Raw genomic sequence first — 21,688 nt, 5'->3', positions numbered from 1 at the left:
CTGAGGGCGATAGAGGAGAGACTACTGGTGGGCACCAGCTGAGGCCTGAGTGCTCTCTCAGTGACCCGAGGGGGTCTGAGAGACAGCTGCTGCTGAAGTTGGACTCTGCTCCTGATTAACCCTCAGGTCACCAAATATATTCTCTAGCTGTGTGGACCAAGGAGGGCCCCTCCTTGCTGAATGCCAGCTCATAGTGCCCCAGATGCCAGGGGCAGTGCCCACAACATGATGGGTGGAGGTGGGAGAGCTCCTTCATTAAGGAAAAAGAGCAGGGTTCAGAAAGGGTCCTATGCTCTATGAAGATGAGAGTCTGGCTGTATAAAGGCCATGTTGGCTGGTGAATGGAATTCTGTCTGGAATCTGGAGTCCTTGGGTGTCACCACAACTTCACCGCTGACCTATGGGGTGACCTTGGGCAGGCCACTCAACATCCCTGGATCTTAGCTTTTTTTCTGTGAAAAATGAGATAAAATTGGGGGACTGGAGCTGGACTAAGTGTCTAAGGGTCTCCTCTGGCACTGGCATACAGAACTACTGTGACTCACCAGGCTCTTTCACCTTCATAGGTACCAACTCTGGAGGTGCGACAGGTGCTGTGGAAAGGACAAACAGCTGGAGGCCCTGGCCCAGAGCAAGGCACCCCTGTGCTGGCCCCTCCTCCCCGCTCCCTAGCATCTGGGACTCACCAGCAGGCTTGACCACATAAGGCTGGCAGGAGACACAGTCAAAGCCCTCATCAGCTGCCTGCTCCACATCATCCTCTGTGAAGAGGCTCTCACAGCCGGCATGCATCCACCTGGGAGAAAGGAGACAGGAGGAAGTGAATGGAAACAACGCGAGGCTGAAAACAGGGATGGGGAGCCTATCTGGGGGAGACGGGCACCCTCACCGTTCACAATGGCGACACTGGATCAGCAGGTCCTCCTCCACGTAGGGGGCATGACAGATAGGGCAGGTCACCAGGCTGGCACAGGGCCCGCAGTGTGTGTAACTATTCTGCCATTCACAGTGGAAGCCAGGGGAGGCGGCCCCACACTGCATACAAGACACACACCTGGTGGGGGCAGAAAGACAGACCCTCAACACCTAACCTACCCAGAGCACCCAAACCAGCCTGGCCTCCAAAACCCAGCCTCGGCCATGTATTCAACATCATACCCACTCTTAACATGTCAGGCCCATCTGAAGTTGCTGGTCTCCTTACCACTTGCACTTCCAGCCACCCTTCGGCACGGTGAGCAGTGGGGGGTCCAGGCAGTACGTGTGGTAGCTAATGTCACAGTCATCACAGAGCAGAAGGCGGGAGGGGTCTGAGGCTTGGCCACACACCTCGCACACGATGCACTCCACACAACGCCAGCCCTTCAGCAGCATCACCTTGGTGATCTGGTGCAGGAGATGGCAATTCCTCAGGGGGTGATGCAGAGGGCAGGGCAGACCTCTCCAAGGGTGCTGGGACTTACAGAGCTGGGACTGAAGGGTTCCCGTACCCAGGCCAGACCTTCATTTGCGCACAGGGAGGATACACAGAGCACCCTCACCCCTAAAATAGTGGCTCTTAAACAGGCTTCCAGGGATCTCCGCTGATCAAAGAACAGCCTCACCCAGCCACTGCCTTGTTAAGATCTTTCACTAGCCAGGTTGTACTTCCCCCAGCTTTTCATGAACACGTAGAACCTGCTACTGCTCCAAGTTGGTGAATGTTAGCAGTGGACAAGTTCTAAATGTTAATGAAAACCCCAAAATGACTGATCATGCTTGAGTCAAAAACATTGCTTTCTCTTTGTGGACATGTGTTTGGTTCTGATTTTATATTTTATATCCAGAGCATGTTTCCTACTAGAAAAGTTCCCACAATTTATACAATGTACTCAACTATACCAGTAAGTCATGATCTGTAACAAAGAAACCCATAAGACCACTACGGTTTCCAAAACATTTTACCCAAGATGAATTTGACAGCCACTGGAAAATGATGAACAAGTTCCATAACCAGTGACCACTTTAAGTAGAGTGGCCAGGAAAGAGAGCTAGGATAAGCAAGAACTGACCCCATTCTCCAGACCAGATCACTGGGGCCCTGAACTCACCTTGCTGTTGACACAGTAAGGATGATAGCACTGGGAGCACTGGGAACAGGCAAGGAGGTGGCCCTCTGCCCCCCGGCCAAAGCTGCCACACACCACACACATGTCCTGGGGAAACACACAGAAACCCCAATGTCCCACCTCACATCCTCAACACCACTCAGTCCCCGTAACTGACTGTGACACTAATCCAACAGGAGGGAGTCAGAGAACCAAAAGCCTCTGTGCATTAGGACACAGTGAGCCATCACGGGACCCTCCTCCTTCCTGGGCTGCCTTGCTCGTCTGATCAGGTAATCTGAAATGATACAGCCTACCATGGATAGAGGTAATGAGAAGTGAAAGATAAGGTGGGTGAAGACTGATCAGGATCACAGTAACATATGCGACAAATTTTGTGGCTTCAAGATTACTCATGATCCCTAGACTAGGAGCTTCAATAGAGCAGAAATCATCTCTGCCTTTTTCACTGCTACATTCCCAGCTCCCAGTTCAGTGTCAAGCTCATTTTCTGGTATTCTGAGAAGTAGACCTCTGGTTTTCCTCATTTACCCTCCCACCAAAACACATACATCCAAATGCCAGCCTGGCGTTCAGTCTGCCAGGTCTTACTGCTGAAGATGCGACTACTTGAGTCAAGTACAGTACCTGCATTAGCACAAATTTGTCTGTGTTGGAGAAGAGAACCACAGTATTTTGCATGGTATCATCATCATCGTCTTCTTCCTCCTTGCTGGGAGAGCTATCGATATCAGCAACCTTATAGGCAGAGAGTTGTGCAAAGTGAGGCAGCTAAATCTGCCCCCACTAAGCTGCTTTCCTCTTTGGTGTTGGGGGAAGGCGGCATAAACCCCTGGCTAAGATGAAGGCCAGGAGCCAGGACTAAGAAGCAGAAGAACACCCCAGCTCCCAAACTGGGCCTCAGCCCAACATCACATTTCAGAGAAGCCTGGGGGCCAAGAGGACAGAAGGAGCACAGACATAGCTGGACAGGCCCTACGCTAGCAGGCAGGCAGAGCGTGCAGGGGACTGGCAGGATTTAAAGGGTGTTTAATCTTGAAGGGGCCAGCTGAAGCATGTTTGGGGGATGGGAGGCCTCTCCTTACTACCAGAGTCTCAATGGAAGAAGTAGTTGATTTTAGCCGGGCCCGTCCTCTCCCACGTCCTCCATGTGCTCCTCCACGTGGCCGGCGTCTCCCTGGGAAACTACTGCTGCGACCCTGAGTGAGGGAAACGGGTGATTACAGGAGAAGCGGAGGGCTAAGAGGTGGGGTCCATAGGCTTAGAGGCAAGAGAAGGGACAAAGGGCCAGAGACAAAGGCAGGTAACAAAGTCCAAGCTTCCCAGTCAGGGCCAGGGAGGAAGCCCAAACTCTCGAGTAGCAACAGGTAGGTAGCTCTGGTCCAAACCACTCCTGATCTTCCAAGAAGAGTGGCCAACATGGTACTGTACAGTGAGAAAAAAACCGGCTTGAGAGATCTGAGTTTCTAATGCCGATTCTATTGACTGAGTAACCAAGAACCTGGGCGAGTTACTTTCCCCTCTGTTACTGGTGTTCTCTTTAATAAAGTAACAAGATGAACTCAAGGATCTCTGAGAACCTAGGATTCGATAAGTCAGGTGGAAAGGTATCAGTGAGTGACACAGAACCGTACCTCTGACAGTCACAGGACATCAAACACATCCAGCGGCTGGATAGCCCCTTACCTGTTTGATGCGGGAACGAGCCGGGGAGCTGCGCCGCCTCCCCTTGTCCCCCTCGGCTTTGCCTCCTCCAATAGCTGTCCCAGCATCACACAATAGCGAGTCATCAGTCTCTGGCAGCGAGTCGGTACAGAGCCGCAGGGAGCCCTCATCTCGGGCTGGACTAACGTCTGTAGATACCCCCAACTCCATGGACAGGGAGCCACCCCCTTCGGGGTCTGGAGAGCCCAGCAGGGGCTCTGAGCCAGGAAAACTGGCACTGGCATCGCCCTGGCTCAGATTGGAGATCTCATTAACGATGTCGGATTTGATGAGAGTAGGTGGGGTCGGGGCCACAGGTGCACGTGGCTCCTCTTGCTCTTCACAGGGTGAGCCCTGCCCTGCCTGCTTGCATTCTGGGCCATAGACCTCCATAGGGGTCACAGGGGCCAGCTCCTCAGAGTCCAGGAGCACAGGGGAACCCTTAAGTTCACTAGCCAAACTGCCAGGGGTCTGTCCAGCCTCTGGCTGTGAACCAGGAGTGTCAGTCCCATCCAGAGGGGCTGTATCTTCCCCCAGGCCAGAGAAGTCATCCAGGGCTGGGGCAGGGCTGGGTGCAGGGCAGGAAAGATTCCCCAGAGGAGACGGAAGAGGACTAGTAGGGCTGGGTTCCAAGGCTGGGCACTCAGGTTCTGGGGCTTTCTCAGTCTCCATCTTCTGTGGCTCAGCCTCTTCTGAGACCTCCACTGCCTTGTCCATGGGACTCAGCGGGGAAGGAACCGACAGTGGCAGGGCAGGAGAGCACTGGGAAGGAGGTGAGCTTGAGGGAGGCAGGGAATGCTGGAGGAGCGGGGAACAACGAGGGGGAAGAGGCTCCATCAGGATGGGAGAGGCCGGTCCCATGGGGGAGCCTGGGGACGGAGGAAGTATCATAGGGGGTACAGGCTCAGGGTCAGTGCAGTTAGCTTCCGGTGGAGGGCTGATAGGTGTCTCCAGGATGGGGGCAGGCAATGGCGATTCAGGGTCACTGTCCCCTTTGGCATCAAAGGGGTACTCTAACTCTCCCAACGGAGACAGGGCTGGTGGGGCCACAGTTGTGATGATGGGTGAAAGTGGAGGAGGAAGAGGATCTGGAGGAAAAGAGAGGCTCTTAGATTAGATGTGCCATCAAGAGTGAAGACTGTCCCAGAGTAACAGGGTACTAACAGCCCCTTACCTGGTGGCATCAGCTGAGGTGACAAAGATGGCTCCCCAGGTGGGGACAACGGCAGCTCCTCAGGCAGAGGGGACAGAGGTGGTTCCCCAGGCTCAGACAGGGCCGGCTCTCCAAGCATGGGGGATAAGGGTGGCTCCCTGGGTGGGAGGAATAAGGGCAATTCCTCAGATGCAGGGCACAGGCCTGGCTCCTCAGTGGGCTCTTCAGGTCGAGGAGACAGGTGTGGTTCCTCAGGCTGGGGGGACAGGCGTGGCTCCTCAGGTCGAGGGGACAGGCGCGGTTCCTCAGGCCGGGGGGACAGGCGTGGTTCCTCGGATGCAAGGGATAGATGTGGCTCCTCCGGCACGGGGGACAGGTGCAGATCCTGAGGCGCAGGGGACAGGCGGGGCTCCTGGGGTGCAGGGGACAGGCGCAGCTCCTTGGGCACGGGGGACAGGCGTGGCTCCTCGGGCGCAGGGGACAGGTGCGGCTGTTGGGGCATAGGGGACAGGTGCGGCTGCTGGGGTGCGGGGGACAGGCGTGGCTCCTCGGGCACCGGGGACAGGCACGGCTGCTGGGGTGCAGGGGACAGGCGTGGCTCCTCAGGTGCGGGAGACAGGCACAGCTCCTGGGGTGCGGGGGACAGATGCGGCTCCTGGGATGCAGGAGATAGACGCGGCTCTTGGGGCGCAGGAGACAGGCGCGGTTTCTCAGCTTGAGGGGACAGCTGTGGCTCCTCGGGCCGGGGGCAGAGTCGCAGTTCTTCAGGCAGTGGCAATAGCGGTGACTCCTCCAGCGGCAGGGACACGAGCAAGTCCTCCGGAGGCGGGGAAGCAGGCAGGTCTTCAGGTGGCGGGGATGTAGGGGAGTCCTCAGGTGGAGGGGACAGGCGTGAAGCCTCAGGTGGAGGGGATGTGGGAGACTCCTCAGGTGGTGGTGACAGGGGAGACTCCTCAGGCGGAGGGGACAGGCGTGACACCTCAGGCGGGGGGGACATAGGCAAGTCTTCAGGTGGTGGGGACATGGGTGAGTCCTCAGGTGGTGGAGATAGGCGTGATGCCTCAGGTGGCGGGGAGAGAGGAGATTCCTCGGGTGGAGGGGACAGGGGTGACTCCTCAAATGGTGGGAACAGACAAGAAGCCTCAGGTGGCGGAGACATGGGTGACTCTTCAGGTGGCGGAGACATGGGTGATTCTTCCGGTGGTGGAGACAGGCGAGATGCTTCCGGTGGTGGGGAAGTAGGCAATTCCTCGGGGGGAGGGGACAGAGGAGACTCCTCCAGTGGTGGGGACAGGGGTGACGTTTCAGGTGGTGGGGGTAAGGGTGTATCAAGTGGGGGATGTGGGGGGGAGTCCTCTGGGGAAGAGAAGGGTGGTGACTCAGGCGAGGGAGACAGAGGAGACTCCTCAGGCGGTGGAGAGAGGGGTGAGTCCTCAGGCGGTGGGGACAGGCGCGATGCCTCAGGCGGCGGGGACGTGGGTGAGTCCTCAGGTGGTGGGGACAGGGGCGACTCCTCAGGTGGGGGCAGCAGTGGCATCTCCTCATTTAGGGGGGCCTCCAACTGGGGCTCAAGTTGGGCCCCTTCTCTCCCTGCAGACATAACACACTCTGCTCCTACCTAGCTCAGCTGCACCCCCACAGCAAGTACAGGGTTGGGGCAAAGCAGAGATTGGCCCTTGCCACAGGATAGAAGGGGATTACTTTCAGGAACCCTCAAACCCTACTCACCTAGTGGTTTGGCTTCACATTGCAGGGGCCCCGGTTCCTTGGGTTGCATAGAGGTCATGTGTCCACCCTTTGGCTGCCCTTGGCACGCAACGTACAGAGTATTGGGCTCATCGGTGGGGGTAGCGCCAGGCTCTGGGGGTGAGAATCTGCAGAGGGCACGGGAAGCAGACTCGCATCACCCACCGACCCCTCTAGAGCACACAGGGCTCATGCATGGATGCTCTGGAATGTACTGCTCACCTGAGGGCCCTCCTCTCAAAGGCTGTTTGCTTGAACACAACCCCTGCCCATCTCAGTACCTCCCAGGCCCCCTCCCAACCTCTGTCAATCCACACCACTTACCTGCTACAGACTGGGGGGTGCTGCTCAGCAAGAGAACTAACAGGCTGTCCTCCCGGGACCTTGTGACAGCGGTGACAGAGCGAGTAGTTCTCAAACCACTCAGAGTTGGGATTCAGCTCAGCTGAGCCTGCCCCACAGGCCCGGCACACCCGGCATGCCTAGCGGGAGGGAACAAGCAAAATGGCCACTGGTCAGACAGCAGAGACGCAGAGATGGGAGGAGAGCACAGAGCGTGTCCCCACAGAGAAACCTGGGGCACTGCAGCAGGTGGAATTAGGGAGAGTAAGGCAGCATTGGGGCACACTCACCTTGCACTTCCAAGAGTGAGCAGGCAGTTCCTCCATTGGTGGTTTCAGGCAGAAGGTATGGTATCCTTTGTCACACGTCTCACAGACCAACATCTTAGAGTCATTCCCAGGTTTCCTGCGAGGGCACATAACAGGGTTCTCCCTGCCCTGCTCTTCAACCCTGACCCATGCTTCACCTAAGGTTCCCTCCTGCCCTCCCACTTGTACCTGCAAGCTTGGCACACTTTGCATTCAGGGCACTGCCAGCCAGCACGCTTGCGGGCAGTCAGAGCAGTGTCCAGACAGGCCCCGTGATAGTGATGCCCACAGCTGGTACAGAAGAACAGGTCACACAATTCCCCTGGCCCCTCACATACTGCACAGCGAGCATCCTCTGCAGTAGGAAGGGAAGGATGACACAGGTCAGCTATGGGTTCCTTATAGGACTCAGCACAGTGCTGTCTACATAACCGGCATTCCGCAGACACAGAATGAACAGTTTCTAAGTGTCTGCCTAACACATCAGGCACTGCTCTAGGCACTGCACTGTGCATGTACGCTCCGTTGTTTCAGTCGTGTCCAACTCTTTCAGACCCCATGGACTGCAGCCCACAAAGTTCCTCTGTCCATGGGATTCTCCAGGCAAGGATATTGGAGTGGGCTGCCATGCCCTCCTCCAGGGGATCTTCCCAACTAGGGATTGAACCCACGTCTCTAACTTCTCCTGCACTAGCAGGCGGGTTCTTTACCACTAGTGCCACCTGGAAAACCCAGGCGCTGCAGAGACCATGGTAAATGAGATGGGCAAAGCCACTGCACTCAGAGTCCACGCCTATTTTCATGGGGCAGACTGACAGCACGTAATTACAGGCTTCAGAGCACTCTGCAGAGCATAAAAACCCCAGCAGCCGTGGACCCCCACGTGTCCTCTGTCCAAGGGGCGGGACTCCTCACCCAGATGTGCGGCCCCCTCACTGTGCTCTGGGCATAGCAGCTGCAGTGTTTTCATGGATAAGAAGGAACCGCTGGCAGTTGCACAGGGGAAGTGGTAAAGACGTGAACATCCAGGCGAGCGGCAAGGGATGGAGGCACCAAGTCTGGTGCAGTGGGAGCAGCGCTGCCAGAGAGGAGACAAAGCCTCAGCACCGGCCAGCGCTCTCCAGAGCCACAGGCCAGGCACCAGCTCTCCCCCAGGATACCCCCTGCCCACCCTGCCCTTCGCCTGTGCCATCCCCTGGCCCCCGCCCCACCTGTGAGATCCCTGAGAAGATGGCCTTGTCCACACCACATAGTTCTGGGCCCTCCTGCCCCCATACGCCTGCCGACCACGCAGCGCACCAATGGTGAGCCCAGCAGGACCCTTTATAGGTGGAAAGAGGGAAAACAGTTAACGAGACCGTGACCCCTGGTTCAGGACCACCTAGCCCCTACCCCATTTCCCTTCCCTTACCTCCAGGTTCTCCCAGGTGAGCAGGTGTCAGGCCCTCAGGGAAACCAATCTGTGATAGGTCCTCACTGGGCAGTGCTCCCTCACTGGGCCCTGGGTTCCCCCCAGGGGACACCACGGGACACCGGGGCCAGTCAAATGGCAACTCAAAGCGCCGTAGCTCCCGCTGACCATGTAGACTGGGCTCTCCGCAGTTACAGAGAGCACAACGCCGCACTGGACCCCCGCTGTAAACACACGAGCATCAGCACCACGCCAGTCCTGCCCACGGGCACCCTCAACAACCCCATGACTTGGCGCCCCTATGCTTCCCAAACACTCATCTCCTAAATCTTCCACTTTGAAAGCCCCAGATGCTCAAATCAAGTCTTCATACCTCCTTATATCCTCATTTCCCCAAACTAGTTACCTGCGGTCCTGGGGAGGCTCCTGAAGCTGGGGACCCCCAGAACTGGGCACAGAGACCTCCCCAACATGTGGTTTGGGAAGGTCTGGCTCAGTGGCACCTGACTCCTCGGAGGCTGCAGGTCCATCAGCTGAATGAACAGAGAAGAAACATGTATCAGCCATTATCCTCTGTTTAATACCAGTCCACTCATCAGACCCATGAGATTACCCAAAACCCTTGGTGGATAACAGTGATGGCATTTCAACTTCTGTCCCAAAGAACAAAGTCCTTCAATTATTACCTATCAGACAGACTTAGCTTCTGTCCCTGTGCTAGGACCAGAAATCTAAGATTTCCTGCAAAGAACAGAAACCCAGTGTTTGTCCTACCCACCTGCTGGTTCCGAATCTTTATCCTCACCAGGCGGCTTCGGGCTGTCCATCCCTCTCTCCGACTGGGCAGAGCCCTCTCGGGGAGACCTGTCAGGGCCAAGAGATATCTATTTGTCTGGGAAGTCCTCCCACTCAACACTTTCCTCCAAATCCTGAGGAGAAGGCAGCTAATGTTATCTAGAACCTATAGAAATCAGAGCAAAATCACACCTACAAACTCCTGTACTAATGACAAAGAAAATCCTTCTCCCCAACCCTTGTCCCACTGTCTATTTCCCTTCTAATAAACACATATCCTCTTCTTCCACTCTGAATTCCCAGGGGATCCACTTCCCACCTCCTGCTTAAGAGTTCCCAGGACAACCAGAAGCACCCACAATCTACATCTAGTACCACCCTTTGCCTCACATCTGAGTTCTTGGCTTCTGGCAGGCCCTATCCCTTGGACTTTTCCCTCAGTTCTCAAGTCAACTACCATCCTAGTTTCTGCGCCAACCCAGGAGTAGTCATAAACCAAGAAGTCTGAGTTCAGCTGAAACCCCTCTACTGGAGACCAAATTTGGGTCTTGCAAGATGTAGAACATGTTACTGGAACGAATAACCAGCTATGGATGGATCTCCCCCACCTCCACTGGTTTTAACCAGAATATTCCAATCATAACAGAAGAAACTCCCCATTTCCCACCCACTGACCATCTAAATCTAGTTTAGGTCCACCCCCTGGCCCCTGCCATGACTGAGCGCAAGTTCTCACCTAGCCTGAAGGCCTCAGGTCGTTGCCCTTAGCAACGCCAACTGCCCTTCCTCCTCAGATGTCCCTAGAAGTTAACAGAAGTGGGCCTTAAGAGTTACTGAGCATGTGTAGCCAGGCCTGACGCTAGGCATGCTGGGAGTTGTAGTCTCAGGAAGCACACAGCCACTTGGAGCTGTTCTAAACGGGGGCAGGACACAGCAAAGCAGCTTCCTTCCTCTTCCGTCAGGCAGGGTTTCCACACACACTATGGGGGTGGGGGGTAACGGTCCCCTCTTCTAAGATATGCCTGCCTATCCCAGAGCCAAATGAAACACACTGAAGTTACATCTAAGAAGGTCAAGAGCCACACTTTTGGGCATATTTTCCTAAATTTCAGAGGAAACTAATAAACACAGTACAAAAAAGAGAGAAGTAAAGAATTACAGAGCTGAGGAAGAGAAAGGGGGTCCTACAGAAGAAGGAAGAAAGGGACAGGTGCCAACAGCTCTTAGTGGGAAGGGTAGGGGCTTAAGCAGAGAAACTATAGAAAGTATAATTTTCCCAGAGCAGGTGGAGCAGGTTACAGAACTCTAAATGAAAGTTTGAGAAATTTCTCTCTCACCTTTTTCACTCCTCTTATTTAACCAGGAGGACCACAGCAACCTTTGCAAAGACAAGCCTCTCTCCCCACACCAAATACCCTAGTCAGCCACTTGGGGTTGAGCGCATGGGGCAGATGAGACTGGGGGAACCCTCAAAGGTGCCCAGGATCCATAAATCAATTACCTAAGAACCACACTATCAGTGCTCTTTCCCTGAGTTAATACTCCATTTCCAGAGACTAGCAATGGGCCTCATGAGACATGCCACAGGAAGGGAAACTTTTTACTTTTTTCCCTTTACACTATTAGATTCTAGATTGGGAATGTGAAATATCACCTGATACCAGTTACCTTTATTCCCAGATCATCTCTTTCCCAAACCTGTCACTCACATAATCACACCTAAAAGGAAAGCAGGGTGGTCATCTAGCCAGCCCAGAGAAAAGATGCTCCGGCACTTCACGGGCCCCCCAGAAGCCACCTATGTTAAATAGGGGTTGGAGGTCAGGGCACCAGCTAGGCTCCTCTTCCTATTCAGCCATTCAAGGCCTGACCACACCCAGAAGGCTTCAAAGTTTCTCAAACATGTGCAACTTTTGTGGTACCTTACCACTAAATGCCCCCAAGAGCTTCCAACTGTTGTGCTCTCAAAGTTGAGGCTAAAGGAGTCACAAACAGCAAGAAATCAAAAGCAACAGTGATAGCGCAGTGGGTGGGAGGACTGCCTCACACAAGGCCAGAGGGACAAATTCCTCTGCCCTCCCCCGAGCGCAGCCCTCTCAAGCTGGTAACGCTGGCTCTGCCTGGGGAGGTGGAGAAACCACCTTCACCTAGCCTTGGGAAACAGTACCAACATCCTCCAAAGCTGCAGCCTCATTTATGGGATCATGGAAGATGAGAGATAAGCCAAGGGCTGAGTGTCCTCCAAGCTGGACCAAAGAGAATCCAGAGGCTCTTCTAAGGAGTCCCATTTCCCTACACGGCAGTCCAGCACCTGCCCCCCAATGCTGAATGCTAGTTGTCAGGCCCCTGAACAGATCTAAATAAGTAAAAACCACAGGTTCCCCTGTCCCAGCGTTCACAGCCAGAAACACACATATACACCAAGGGTTTTTCCCCAGATCTAAACTGGATTAAGGCCTGGCCAGGCTTCCTCAAGGGAACTAGGGATCCCAGAAAAACACAGATCTAAGGAGTGAAACCGTGGTGGGTCCATTTGATCCCAGGCTGAAGAGGCCCAGGACAGCAAGGAAGAAAGCAGGGATTCATCTCAACCCACTCTCCTCCCTGCCTCCATCCCAGACCAAAAGCTTTAGCTCCATTATGCCAGCCAAAGGGGAAATGAGGTTTGGAGAGGTGAAAGGCTGAAGCAGGCCCTTGAGTGAACAGCTCTTCTGTAGGACTCAGGACTTCCTGGTTCCCAGCCTGAGAATCAAACCACACCTCTCCCCACCCCCATTTTGGGCTGGCCCTCCAGGGAAGAACCTAAATGGCAACAGGGGCTCCAGAGACCCTCCAAACTATCCCTGGGTCATCCTAGGGTCAGCTACAGCCAAAAAGGAGTGGTGTCTCTTAAGGAAGTTCTTTAGGGACAGCCAGCCAGAGAGGCCCTCCACAGGAGGCAAGGGCAGACAGCATGGGTGACAGCTAGCCTCATTTCAGCACCCCTGTGCCACCTCTCGCCTCGGGATTACCACCCAAAAACCTTTCAAGGGCAAACCCCTATTCTGTCCTTTCCAAGACCAGGCTCAAAGTGGTCGAGCCTCTGTATGTTGGAGGGGACAGAGTGAGGGAGCAAAATACAGCAGCCAAATCCTGGCTGGGCAGCAATGACAGCTGTGAGAGGGGCTGTCCCAGCCCAGGGTCCAGAGGCATTAGGCTCACGCTGCACCCTGCATGCAATCACACACACACCCCTTCTCCCTAACACCTCCTGCCAGGGCTGAAAACACTGGCTTCACAGACATGTTTCTATCAGGTCATTTCTCCTCCAAAGAGGTACAGGCCACCCTATTCTGCAGGGTTGGGACAGGATCACAGCACTAGTTAACATTCCCTGACTGAAAAAGGTTGGCGAGGTCTGGGAGGGGCCCTGCAGGACTGGCCAGAGACTTATGGGCGACCAGGCCCAGAGAAAGAGGGAGACAAAAGCCATTTTTTGCAGCCCACATTCGCAGGGAGCAAATCTCAACGGCCTCCTCTATAATCCCCTAGAGATTATGCCCATCCCAAGAGGAGGGAAGGCAAAGCAGGCTAAGACAGCACTAGGCCTCGTTGGGGTCACTTTGCCAGGCAAGGGTAGTTTAAAGTTGACCAGCAAGGCCAGAGCTGCCCCCAGCCCCGCCTCCTTCTTGCCCCAGCCACCTCCTTCATCACAATAGTCAAGTTTCCACACACTCTGCCCCTTGCACAGTGAAATAAGGCCTAGTGCAGGAATCAGGATTCCTGGAGTCTCCCAGAGACTGCTCTGGGTGCCCGGATGAGCAAGAACAACCTTAAAGTCCAACCTGGCACTAAGTCTGACCTGGCAGTGGCACCCTACCCCCGCTCCCAAGTTGTTCTATTCCCAAGGCCCACAAGGAACCCTGAAGGAGAAGCAGCTGACTGGGATTGGTGCTGGCATCAGGGCTTGGGTCCTAGTTTAGTAGAGCTCCCCCCAACACAAAAATAAACAGGCAGAGAGACTTTCTGGCCAGGTTCCCAAACTCCCGTGGTTCCCTGAACCCCCCAGTCTTTAAAGAGGCACACCCCAGGACACCAGGCCTCAGTTCTCCTCTGGCGACTGGCTCAGGTTCCCTTGACAGACCCTGCCAAAGGAACCCTCCTCAGCTCTGGCACCCCTTTCTCCAACCTACAGGCCAGCTCGGGCCAAGATAGTCCATCTGGCTATGCCCCCAGTCCAACCCTTTCTGGGCCCTGGCCGGGCGGACTTCACTCACCTCTTCACAGGGCGATCCAGAAATCCTCATCCGAGAACATGGCCAGAGCCCGGGCCGCTCCCCGACCTCCAACCGCCAGAGCGATCACAGCCGCCCCCCGCACGGGGGGGCTTAAGGGGGCCAAGAACGGTAAATCCAGGTCGGAGTGGCCACCCTCCCCCCCCTCAAAAAAAAAGCAAGAAGCCGAAGAAGGGTTCTCTGCCTCGGGTTCCAGCAGTTTAGGTTTCCATGGACAGCCCCAGGGCGGCGAATCCCGAGCGGACACAAAGAGAGCACCGGTGGCTTTGATCTTGGGCGAGCAGGCTCCGCATCCGCGTCGCCGGGCGGCCTCTCAGTCCTAGGGCCGGGCCAGCGCCCCGGCCGCCCGCGCCGGGCTCGGGCGGAACGTCGAGGCTCTCCAGATGGAACGTCGAGGCGCCTCCCCAGCAGCCCGGAAGGAATGCCGCGCCGCCGCGCCGGGCCCGGATGGAACGTGAGACCCTCGCAGGAGCGCCGAGCCCCTCTCCCCCTCGGGCCGGCACCCCGGGGCCGCGCGAGCTACGGCGACACGGAGCCGGCGGGGCCGCGGGGCTGAACCTGACACACACCCAACGCTGGGCTCCTCGACCCCGAGCACTCTTCCTCGGCGGCTTCGAGCCCCCCACCTTCTGCTCCCCCCGGGGAAGGGAGGAGGGTAGGTGGGCGAGGAAGAGGAAGGGGCGGGCGGTGCGAGCCCTCTGCCCGCTCCCCTCCGGCCGCTCCAGGCCCTGCGCTCGCCTCCCTTCCCCTCTGGCCTCGGGAGCTGCCCCGCCCCCGGCCTGGCCGGCTCTGATCGGCGGCACCCCCTCGACCCCCGGCTGGCTGTGATCGCGGGGGGCCTAGAGGTGCATGGCCCAACCCCGGCTCCCGGCGCCGGGGGGTCAGGAAACTGAGCGGAAAGTGGGGAACGAGGCAGCCATTTGCAACCGGAGAGGAAAGTAGTGCAGCGCGGCGCCGCTCCGCCTCCCCCCCCCCTCCGCCTCCTGTTCGGCCGGTAGGGTGGTTCCTGCGAAGGGGCTATTTCCTGGCCCGAGATCTCGGCAGCGGTCGTGGAGATTCAGGAAGCCTCCGGCGCGAGATCCGGGTGGCCCTTTTGCCCGGGGAACCCCACTCCAGAAGGGGAGAAAGGAGAAGACGCGGCCCTATTTTGTGTTGGAGCGGAGCGGCGGAGGGATCCGGTCCTCTCGGAGGAAAGGCTGTGACTCTGCAGTTCTACGCACACGCAGCGGGATCCCTCCGCCACAGGTTAACCCCGACTGCGCCGGGCCGGCCGCTGTGCAGACACGTGGGAATGAAGCCCCCCTCCTCTTCGCCCCGGCCCTGGAACTGCCTCCTTTACCACCAGGCTAGTGAAACTAGGACTCTGGGCACTTTCTAATTCCGTTTCGCTGGAGTTACCGGTCCCTGAAACTCTTAACTGCCCCTTGCCTTAGCCAGGAGCAATCTTCCCCGGGAGGGGGATGGAAGAAGAGCCTGGAGATTGGCCGCTGCTCTGCATCCTGGGAACTGGAGTCCGCAAATGGAGAAAGTGAGGCACGGCGCCTGGCGCTGCAAAGGGTGGGTTCCTGCCACGTTCGGGGGCCTAAAGGAAAGCGGAACGAGTCCCTAGTCGTTCCTTCTGGCTCTCAACCCCCCTCGAGAGGAAAGGGGACTGTTAGTGCCTCCACAATCACCTCCCCTGTCAAAACAGAAATGCAGAGTTTCCCCTCCTTTCCCGGGTGCTCCCAGCCCCAGCCCTTCTTTCCGAATCTTCAGGGCCTGTGCTCCCCAGCACTCCCCCCCCCCCCCCCCCCCGTTTTCAGTAAACAGAGGGCATGTAACTTGTAGCCTTCCTACCTGGCCAGAGTACTGTTATTCTACGCAAGATCCCAAAACATTTTGCAGGGACCCCCGCCCCCTCCCCTCACCAATCAGTCTGGATGAGAAAGGATTGGAATGACTTTTCTGCATTAACTCTACCCACGGGATAGACAGGAGGAGACAAATTAACAAATGCGCTGGATACTTAATATATTCTTAGTTATTCCTCAGCTCGCTATGAATTAATGTGGAATTACATCTATATTACAGATGAAGAGAGTGACACTAAAATACATAAACTTGTTCAACAAACCACATCTAGTGAGAAGTTGAGCCTTGCCGTAATGCAAGCCAATGGCCATGTTTGTCCTGAGATGTGTGTATGTGTATATAAATATATTTTTAAATTTTTTATTTTTATTTTAATATGTGGAGAAAGACACAGGCAAACCAGGTGCAGGGCTGGTTTTGTAGGAAGGGGTTTACAGTGCTGTCTAATAGAACTTTCTGCAATGATAGAAATGCCCTATACACTCATGTGGCTTAGTCACATATAGCTATTGGGTACTTTGAAAAGTAAGTGGTGCAAGTGAGGAACTTTTAATTTTATAACATTTTAAAACTAAATAGCAATATGTGACTTGTAGCTTTTATATTGGACAGTGCAGACCTAAATGCCTACTGGCCAGAGTCATAGGAGAGATCAGGACTAGGTATGTCTTGGCTAGCCAGACACTGACATGCTCTGCACTGACCATTCAGGTCTAATTCAGCAAAAAAGTCCAGCAGTAACTCCTCACCTGTAAATGGAAGGCCTGTCCCTACTTTCTGCGCTCAGAGGCTGGGAAGCAGACCCTCACCAGAAAAACCTCAAATAATACACAATAGCCATCTTTTAAGGGTTTATTATGTATGAGGACCTATGCTAAGCATTTCATATATCACCTTGGTTTTATTCTTACCTCAATCCTATGAGGAAGGTTTAACTACACTTAATAAATGAGAAACTAAGAGAGGTTCAGAGGCTCAGAGAGTTTAAGTGTCTTCCCAGCATCACACAGTTAAGTGGAAGAATAACTCTTTTAACCCAGCCATTAACCACTATTCTTTACTACTATCGGGCTATGAGATTGTTTGATATGCCTCTCAAAAACCTGATATTTGATCCTTTTGTAGTTCATGAGCAGGATGATTGGGTGTTCACGCTGCTGCGTGACATGTGCCTCCCTCCAAACCTTGTTACGACATCGGCACATTACCTGTCTGACATGAACTAAGGAAAAAAAAAACAAACTGATATTTGTTATTCCATTTCAAACCTCATGGACATAACAATAGTATAGATACCTGTAATGAGAATTCCAGGTCTGATGTGCATAAAGACCTATGTGCATAAAGTGTGAGAGAGGGTGATGAGAACCCTAAAGAGATTCCTGAGCCCCTAGATTGCTCTTTGGAATATGCTTTTTTTCTGCAGCCCTTATTTCTTTTTAGATTCTCTATCAGAGATGCAAAAGCTGCTGGCTTTTTTAAAAACAAGCATGACAGACCATCAACCTCAATTATAACCCCACCTAGCCTGAAGCCAGGCAATAACAAGGCCATAGCTAAAAATCACACCGATTTTGTCCATTTTTCCCAACTAAGTGCATTGACAGAGGACCTCAGGCTCTTCCAGTTGGCAGAACTCTATGCCTTTCCTGTGAAGGATACCATTCAGGTCACCCTTATAAGTTGTTGGAGGAGGTATTAGACCACTTAGGACCTAGGGCTGCTGGGGAAGGGGTGGGAGTAAAGGCAGTTAGGACCAAACTTTCCTAGCTGAACCCATCCTCCTACTGAGGTGGTGGGTCAATAAGAACAGAAGCAATAGCCTTTGACACCTGGAAAAGGTAACACAACTTCAAAAGTGTGAAAGGTATGAAAAAAGCAAAGAACATCCATTTTAATGAAAGGTACTTGGGGAGATGAGGGACAGGGAGTTGGGGTTGATCGGGGCATTATTTCTTCCTTTATTCAACTCTCTTAAAAAGTTAAAATCTTCACAACACTTTAGTCCCTGCCTTCACACTACTTCACAGTTCTTAGATCGTTAGGAACAAGGGTCTTTCTTCCCACCCAAATGTATCCTGAGTTCCAACAAATCCTAACGCCCCAGGAGGGAAGGGAGGGCGGCATGTGGCAGCTGGCCACTAGAGGGCGGTGTTTCTGTAGTTAAGAGGGTTGTGAGAGCCTGCAAATTTGGATGGGAGTGGCAGTAAGTTGGTTACCTGTATGGGAGAACAGGGTAGAAAAGAAAGTTCGGAAAGATAAGTAGTTAAGTTTTAGGGTGATGGTCCTGAATGAATGAGGGGTAAGGAATAGGAACAAGGTTGGAGTAGTAAAAACCTTGATTCTCTACCAAAGGCCACAGTCATCCATCACTCCTGAGAAAAGAAGATACTGGCCCTGAGTGCTCCCCAGACACAGAGAAGTCAATTAAAAAAAGATTTCTCAGTTTATTTGCATATTTACATTGTATTACATTTGCATATTTACACTCCTGGGAGCCAGCTCCGCTTCAGGAGTCCCCAGCTCCCCTCACCCAGCCAACACCCAGAACCTACAGAGGAGACTGGGTCCTGAATAAACAATGCCCAGGACTCATATCCCAACCCCATAGGTTATCACAGTTCATTTATTTAGCAAAAACAGAGCTAGAGGACAGTGCCCATGAGACATCCTTGCCTCTTTGTAAACATGGACAACCAGGCCACTGGAGCCTGGGTAAGTGTGCAAACATGAGGGTACCTCACTGTGTACCTAGAGGGTCAGGGACACAGCTGGCAACCAAACAAACCCGTGAAGTCCTGAGGGTGCCCCCACCAGCCCCCACTGGAGCTTGGAAAGTACCAGGGGCAGAATCGAGGCAGCTGCCCCTTGCTCAAGGGCTCATCTCCGGGCTCACATGAGATGGCAGCGGCGCTCTTGCCCATATGAATTCTCCACCCGGGCAATCTCCTGGATGACTTTGGTGAAAATGCCTTGAGTCAGCTGCAAGGGATAAGCATTCAGGGCAAAAAAAACTGGTTGAGTTCACTGCCAATACCACCCAACTCTCAGGTGAATGCCCCACTCCCCCACCATCCCCACCACCAAGCAGTGGCATGAAAAGAAAAACACTGCTACCCCCACCACCTTCTCTTCAGGCCCAGTACCTGATTATTTCGAGCAGATGACTCCATAAATGTTGCACCCCAGGATGCTGCCAGCTTCTTCCCCTCAACAGCCTGGACCTCCCTAGAAGCAAATTCAGGACATGAAAATGAAGAATAGCAGTGGGACCCATGTTCTCTGAAAAATCTTTACAGAAACCAGACTTCCTCTGACTCATCTCATTCCAAGGTTTGGGAGAAGATTTGGGGAAGAAGAAAATACAAAAAAACAAAGGAGCCTAGGTCTAAGGCTTGAAATATGAAATTATAGCCTTTGAGATAGAAGGATCATTTTGTCTTAATCTCCAAGTTAGAAACGAAGAGGTAAAACGACTGGTTCAAATCAGTGGCAGAGCCAGGACAAGAGCCTGACTTATTCCTAGACCAGCTCACTTTCCTTTGCCTTAAGCTACAGAGTTTTCCATACCTGTCTGGAGAGAGATCGGCCTTGTTTCCCACCAGCACCACCGGCAACCTGGGAGGAAACAGCAGTTACAACAGAATTCCCTCTCTTCCCCCATGGACCCCACCTCCTTCACATCATAGCTGGACAAGTCCCCATCAAACCAGATAGGATCCACGTCCCAGCTTCCTCCTTAATTTGGATCAATACCCCCCTCTGCCCTCCCTCTTGCCTGGTGTCCACACTATGTCTTTATCCCCCATGCCACATACCGGGTTTTCCCGTGGCCTTCATGTAGCTTTTGGTACAGACTCTCAATGACTTGGAAGCTTTAAACACAAGAAAAGAATCTTACAGTTTTATTCTGGGACAGCCCTCAGGTCCTCCCAAGTGCCCCACTCTCAACCTTGGTCACTTACCTATGCAGAGAGGTGACAGAATACACAAGCACATAACCATGGACCCCAATGATGAATGAATAGGGCAGAATGCTGTACTCATCCTGACGAGAAACAGAAACATCAATACCTTGATTCACAAGACTCAGATGGCCAAGTTTGGTGGGCTGCATCCTGGGGACCCTCCCTGTGGCACTCCGCACTCCAGTCACTTCTATCCAACAAGTTATTTATAGAGTAGCTCCAAATAGTACTGCACACTGAAATACTGCTAAAATGCCTTCCTTTTCATACTGCTTTACAGATGAGCCTCAGAGGCTACCAGACTTCATCTCCCAGGACTGAACTGCCACATTTAGACACCCTACCCCAAACTGGTACCTGCCCTGCTGTATCCACCAGGTGTAGGTGAAACTCATCTTTGCCAACAGTCACTATCTTGCTGTAAGCTGAAAAGAAAAGAAAACTTGACTGTGAGGTGCCTTGTAGGGTGAGCAATCTGTGTCCCTATATATTAACACAGATGGGCCAGGTTCAAGGAGCTCTCCAGGAAACTTAAGATACAATGTTAGGCTTCTTATTGTCTACACATGCACTATCCTGGACTCAGTATCTTGGAAAATGCACAATCTAGCTCCACTCACAGAACAGGACTGATAGAGAAGAGATTAAATATCTAATTAAATCATCCCTTTGGCACCAGGAAAATCCCAAAGTGTGGCCTTGGGTGGGGCACCCAAGCCCTCCCTACCCCACCCCAAGGGGAGAAATTTACTCACTATTCTCCACGGTAGGATCATAGTCTTCCAGGAACTCGCCCTCCACAAACTGATGTGCTAAAGATGTCTTCCCTGTGGGAAGCAGAGGTAATTGTAGCCAAATCACCCATCCACATTCATTTCCTCTGTCCTTTCGGGCTGTAGCCCTGGACTAAAGGAAACCCCGAATTAGCATCCTAGCCTGTGAATGCCCCATGCAATGCTTTCCCTTAGACTCCTTCATCCTCTTTTCGCCCCAGGTCTCTGCACCTTGGCCACCGGATGCATACAGTAGCGACGCAGGAAGCCTTTCCTGCTGTCTTTCCCCACCCCATTCCTGGGAAGATCCGGATTCCCCAGGATTCAGTCAGCCTCGCATCCGACACCTGAGACTTGCCCCACCCAGACCGCGCCCCCGCCATCAAATCCTGCCCCCACCTCCACCCCTCAGAGTAACGAACGCTAAGGACCACTGTGGTGTTCAAGCAGTGAGCCCATGTTAACTCTTCCATGCTCCAGCTTCCTGCCGCCTTGAACACTACCACCACCCCAGCCTTTCGAACTCCAACCTTTCAGTCCTCGCTCTACCAGCTGGTTCTAAGGATGCCACCATTTCTCCCTGGGTCGCCTTCCCGCGGCAGTGCGCCTCCTCTGGCCACAAAGCCGCGGTGCATCGGTGCTCTGCCCTAGACGGAGACTCACCTACAGAACGGTATCCGAGGATGACCACCTTCCTGTAGCGAACTAACGGCATGGCAGGAGCCGGCCCCGAGGGGCTTGCAGAACTTGGAGCTGAGAGAGCCCCAAGAAGAGAAAGTCGCAGTGCAGGCAGGTGTGGCAACCGGCGCAGGAAAGTCGCTCACTCCGAAGCTGCCAGGGGCAAGCTAGAGGGAAACCAAAACAAGCGCCGCGCCCGGAGCTGGCCACGTGATCACAACACAGCAAGACTAAGGCGAGGGAGCCGGGCGACCGGGGAACTACACTGCCGCGCTGCTCAGGGCTCCGCCCCCCAGGCCGCTCGCCATTGGTCCATTAGAAAGGATAGGGGCGGAGCCGTTAGCAGGAGGGAAGGGCGGGCCTCACGTGGAGCGGGAGAAAAAGGAGTTGCGCATGCGCACACTAGGCCCGGTTCATTCATAAAGAAACAGAAAGGAACCCGGGGTCCTAGAGGTGTTTGCGCGTTTGCAATCTAGCAATAGTGGCTGCAAAGAATCGTGGATGGTAAAGCGTTGTGGCTGGGCTAGAACTTATGGTCAAAAGATTCTAGGTCTCCCTTCTGCAAGATCTCCGGAGT

General features: G+C 54.0%; 2 protein-coding genes and 1 non-coding gene across 3 annotated transcripts in view; 1 reads left to right on the top strand and 2 right to left on the bottom strand.

Annotated features, from left to right (window-relative positions):
* Positions 1-15,025, bottom strand: part of KMT2D (lysine methyltransferase 2D) — a 39,606-nt gene extending 24,581 nt beyond the window's left edge. Inside the window, exons 1-19 of the mRNA XM_070454846.1 lie at positions 13,824-15,025; positions 9,551-9,636; positions 9,179-9,305; positions 8,773-8,996; positions 8,573-8,682; positions 8,277-8,439; positions 7,551-7,716; positions 7,344-7,458; positions 7,036-7,193; positions 6,694-6,839; positions 4,987-6,555; positions 3,795-4,900; positions 3,194-3,307; positions 2,736-2,846; positions 2,091-2,195; positions 1,205-1,386; positions 890-1,054; positions 687-796; positions 546-593 (exon numbers count right to left, since the gene is read on the bottom strand). Coding sequence (XP_070310947.1) covers positions 546-593; positions 687-796; positions 890-1,054; positions 1,205-1,386; positions 2,091-2,195; positions 2,736-2,846; positions 3,194-3,307; positions 3,795-4,900; positions 4,987-6,555; positions 6,694-6,839; positions 7,036-7,193; positions 7,344-7,458; positions 7,551-7,716; positions 8,277-8,439; positions 8,573-8,682; positions 8,773-8,996; positions 9,179-9,305; positions 9,551-9,599 — 4,768 coding nt within the window. The 5' untranslated portion in view covers positions 9,600-9,636; positions 13,824-15,025. The remainder of the gene's footprint in view (positions 1-545; positions 594-686; positions 797-889; positions 1,055-1,204; positions 1,387-2,090; positions 2,196-2,735; positions 2,847-3,193; positions 3,308-3,794; positions 4,901-4,986; positions 6,556-6,693; positions 6,840-7,035; positions 7,194-7,343; positions 7,459-7,550; positions 7,717-8,276; positions 8,440-8,572; positions 8,683-8,772; positions 8,997-9,178; positions 9,306-9,550; positions 9,637-13,823) is intronic.
* A 1,780-nt stretch (positions 15,026-16,805) lies between these two features.
* On the top strand, positions 16,806-16,910 carry LOC139030970 (small nucleolar RNA U13). The gene has a single exon (XR_011483405.1). It is a non-coding gene; the product is annotated as a small nucleolar RNA U13 (small nucleolar RNA).
* A 1,209-nt stretch (positions 16,911-18,119) lies between these two features.
* Positions 18,120-21,385, bottom strand: RHEBL1 (RHEB like 1). Its single transcript, XM_020886965.2, has 8 exons — positions 21,097-21,385; positions 20,416-20,487; positions 20,018-20,085; positions 19,658-19,740; positions 19,511-19,567; positions 19,263-19,310; positions 18,839-18,920; positions 18,120-18,674 (listed from the first exon to the last, which is right to left on the bottom strand). Exons 1-8 carry the CDS (start codon positions 21,146-21,148, stop codon positions 18,585-18,587), a joined length of 552 nt encoding a protein of 183 aa, XP_020742624.1. The 5' UTR covers positions 21,149-21,385; the 3' UTR covers positions 18,120-18,584.
* Between the last annotated feature and the right edge of the window lie 303 nt (positions 21,386-21,688).

Source organism: Odocoileus virginianus, chromosome 24, assembly GCF_023699985.2.
Source record: "Odocoileus virginianus isolate 20LAN1187 ecotype Illinois chromosome 24, Ovbor_1.2, whole genome shotgun sequence".
NCBI classification, from domain to species: Eukaryota; Metazoa; Chordata; class Mammalia; order Artiodactyla; family Cervidae; genus Odocoileus; species Odocoileus virginianus.
This window is presented reverse-complemented; position numbering and strand designations above follow the sequence as displayed.

Excerpts from the sequence above, each read along its gene's own strand:
- RHEBL1 (XM_020886965.2), bottom strand. The coding sequence starts at position 21,148 with ATGCCGTTAGTTCGCTACAGGAAGGTGGTCATCCTCGGATACCGTTCT. Across the intron at positions 19,741-20,017 it reads TGGTGGATACAGCAGGGCAG|GATGAGTACAGCATTCTGCC; the intron begins GTACCAGTTTGG and ends GTTTCTCGTCAG. Across the intron at positions 19,568-19,657 it reads TCTGTCACCTCTCTGCATAG|CTTCCAAGTCATTGAGAGTC; the intron begins GTAAGTGACCAA and ends TTGTGTTTAAAG.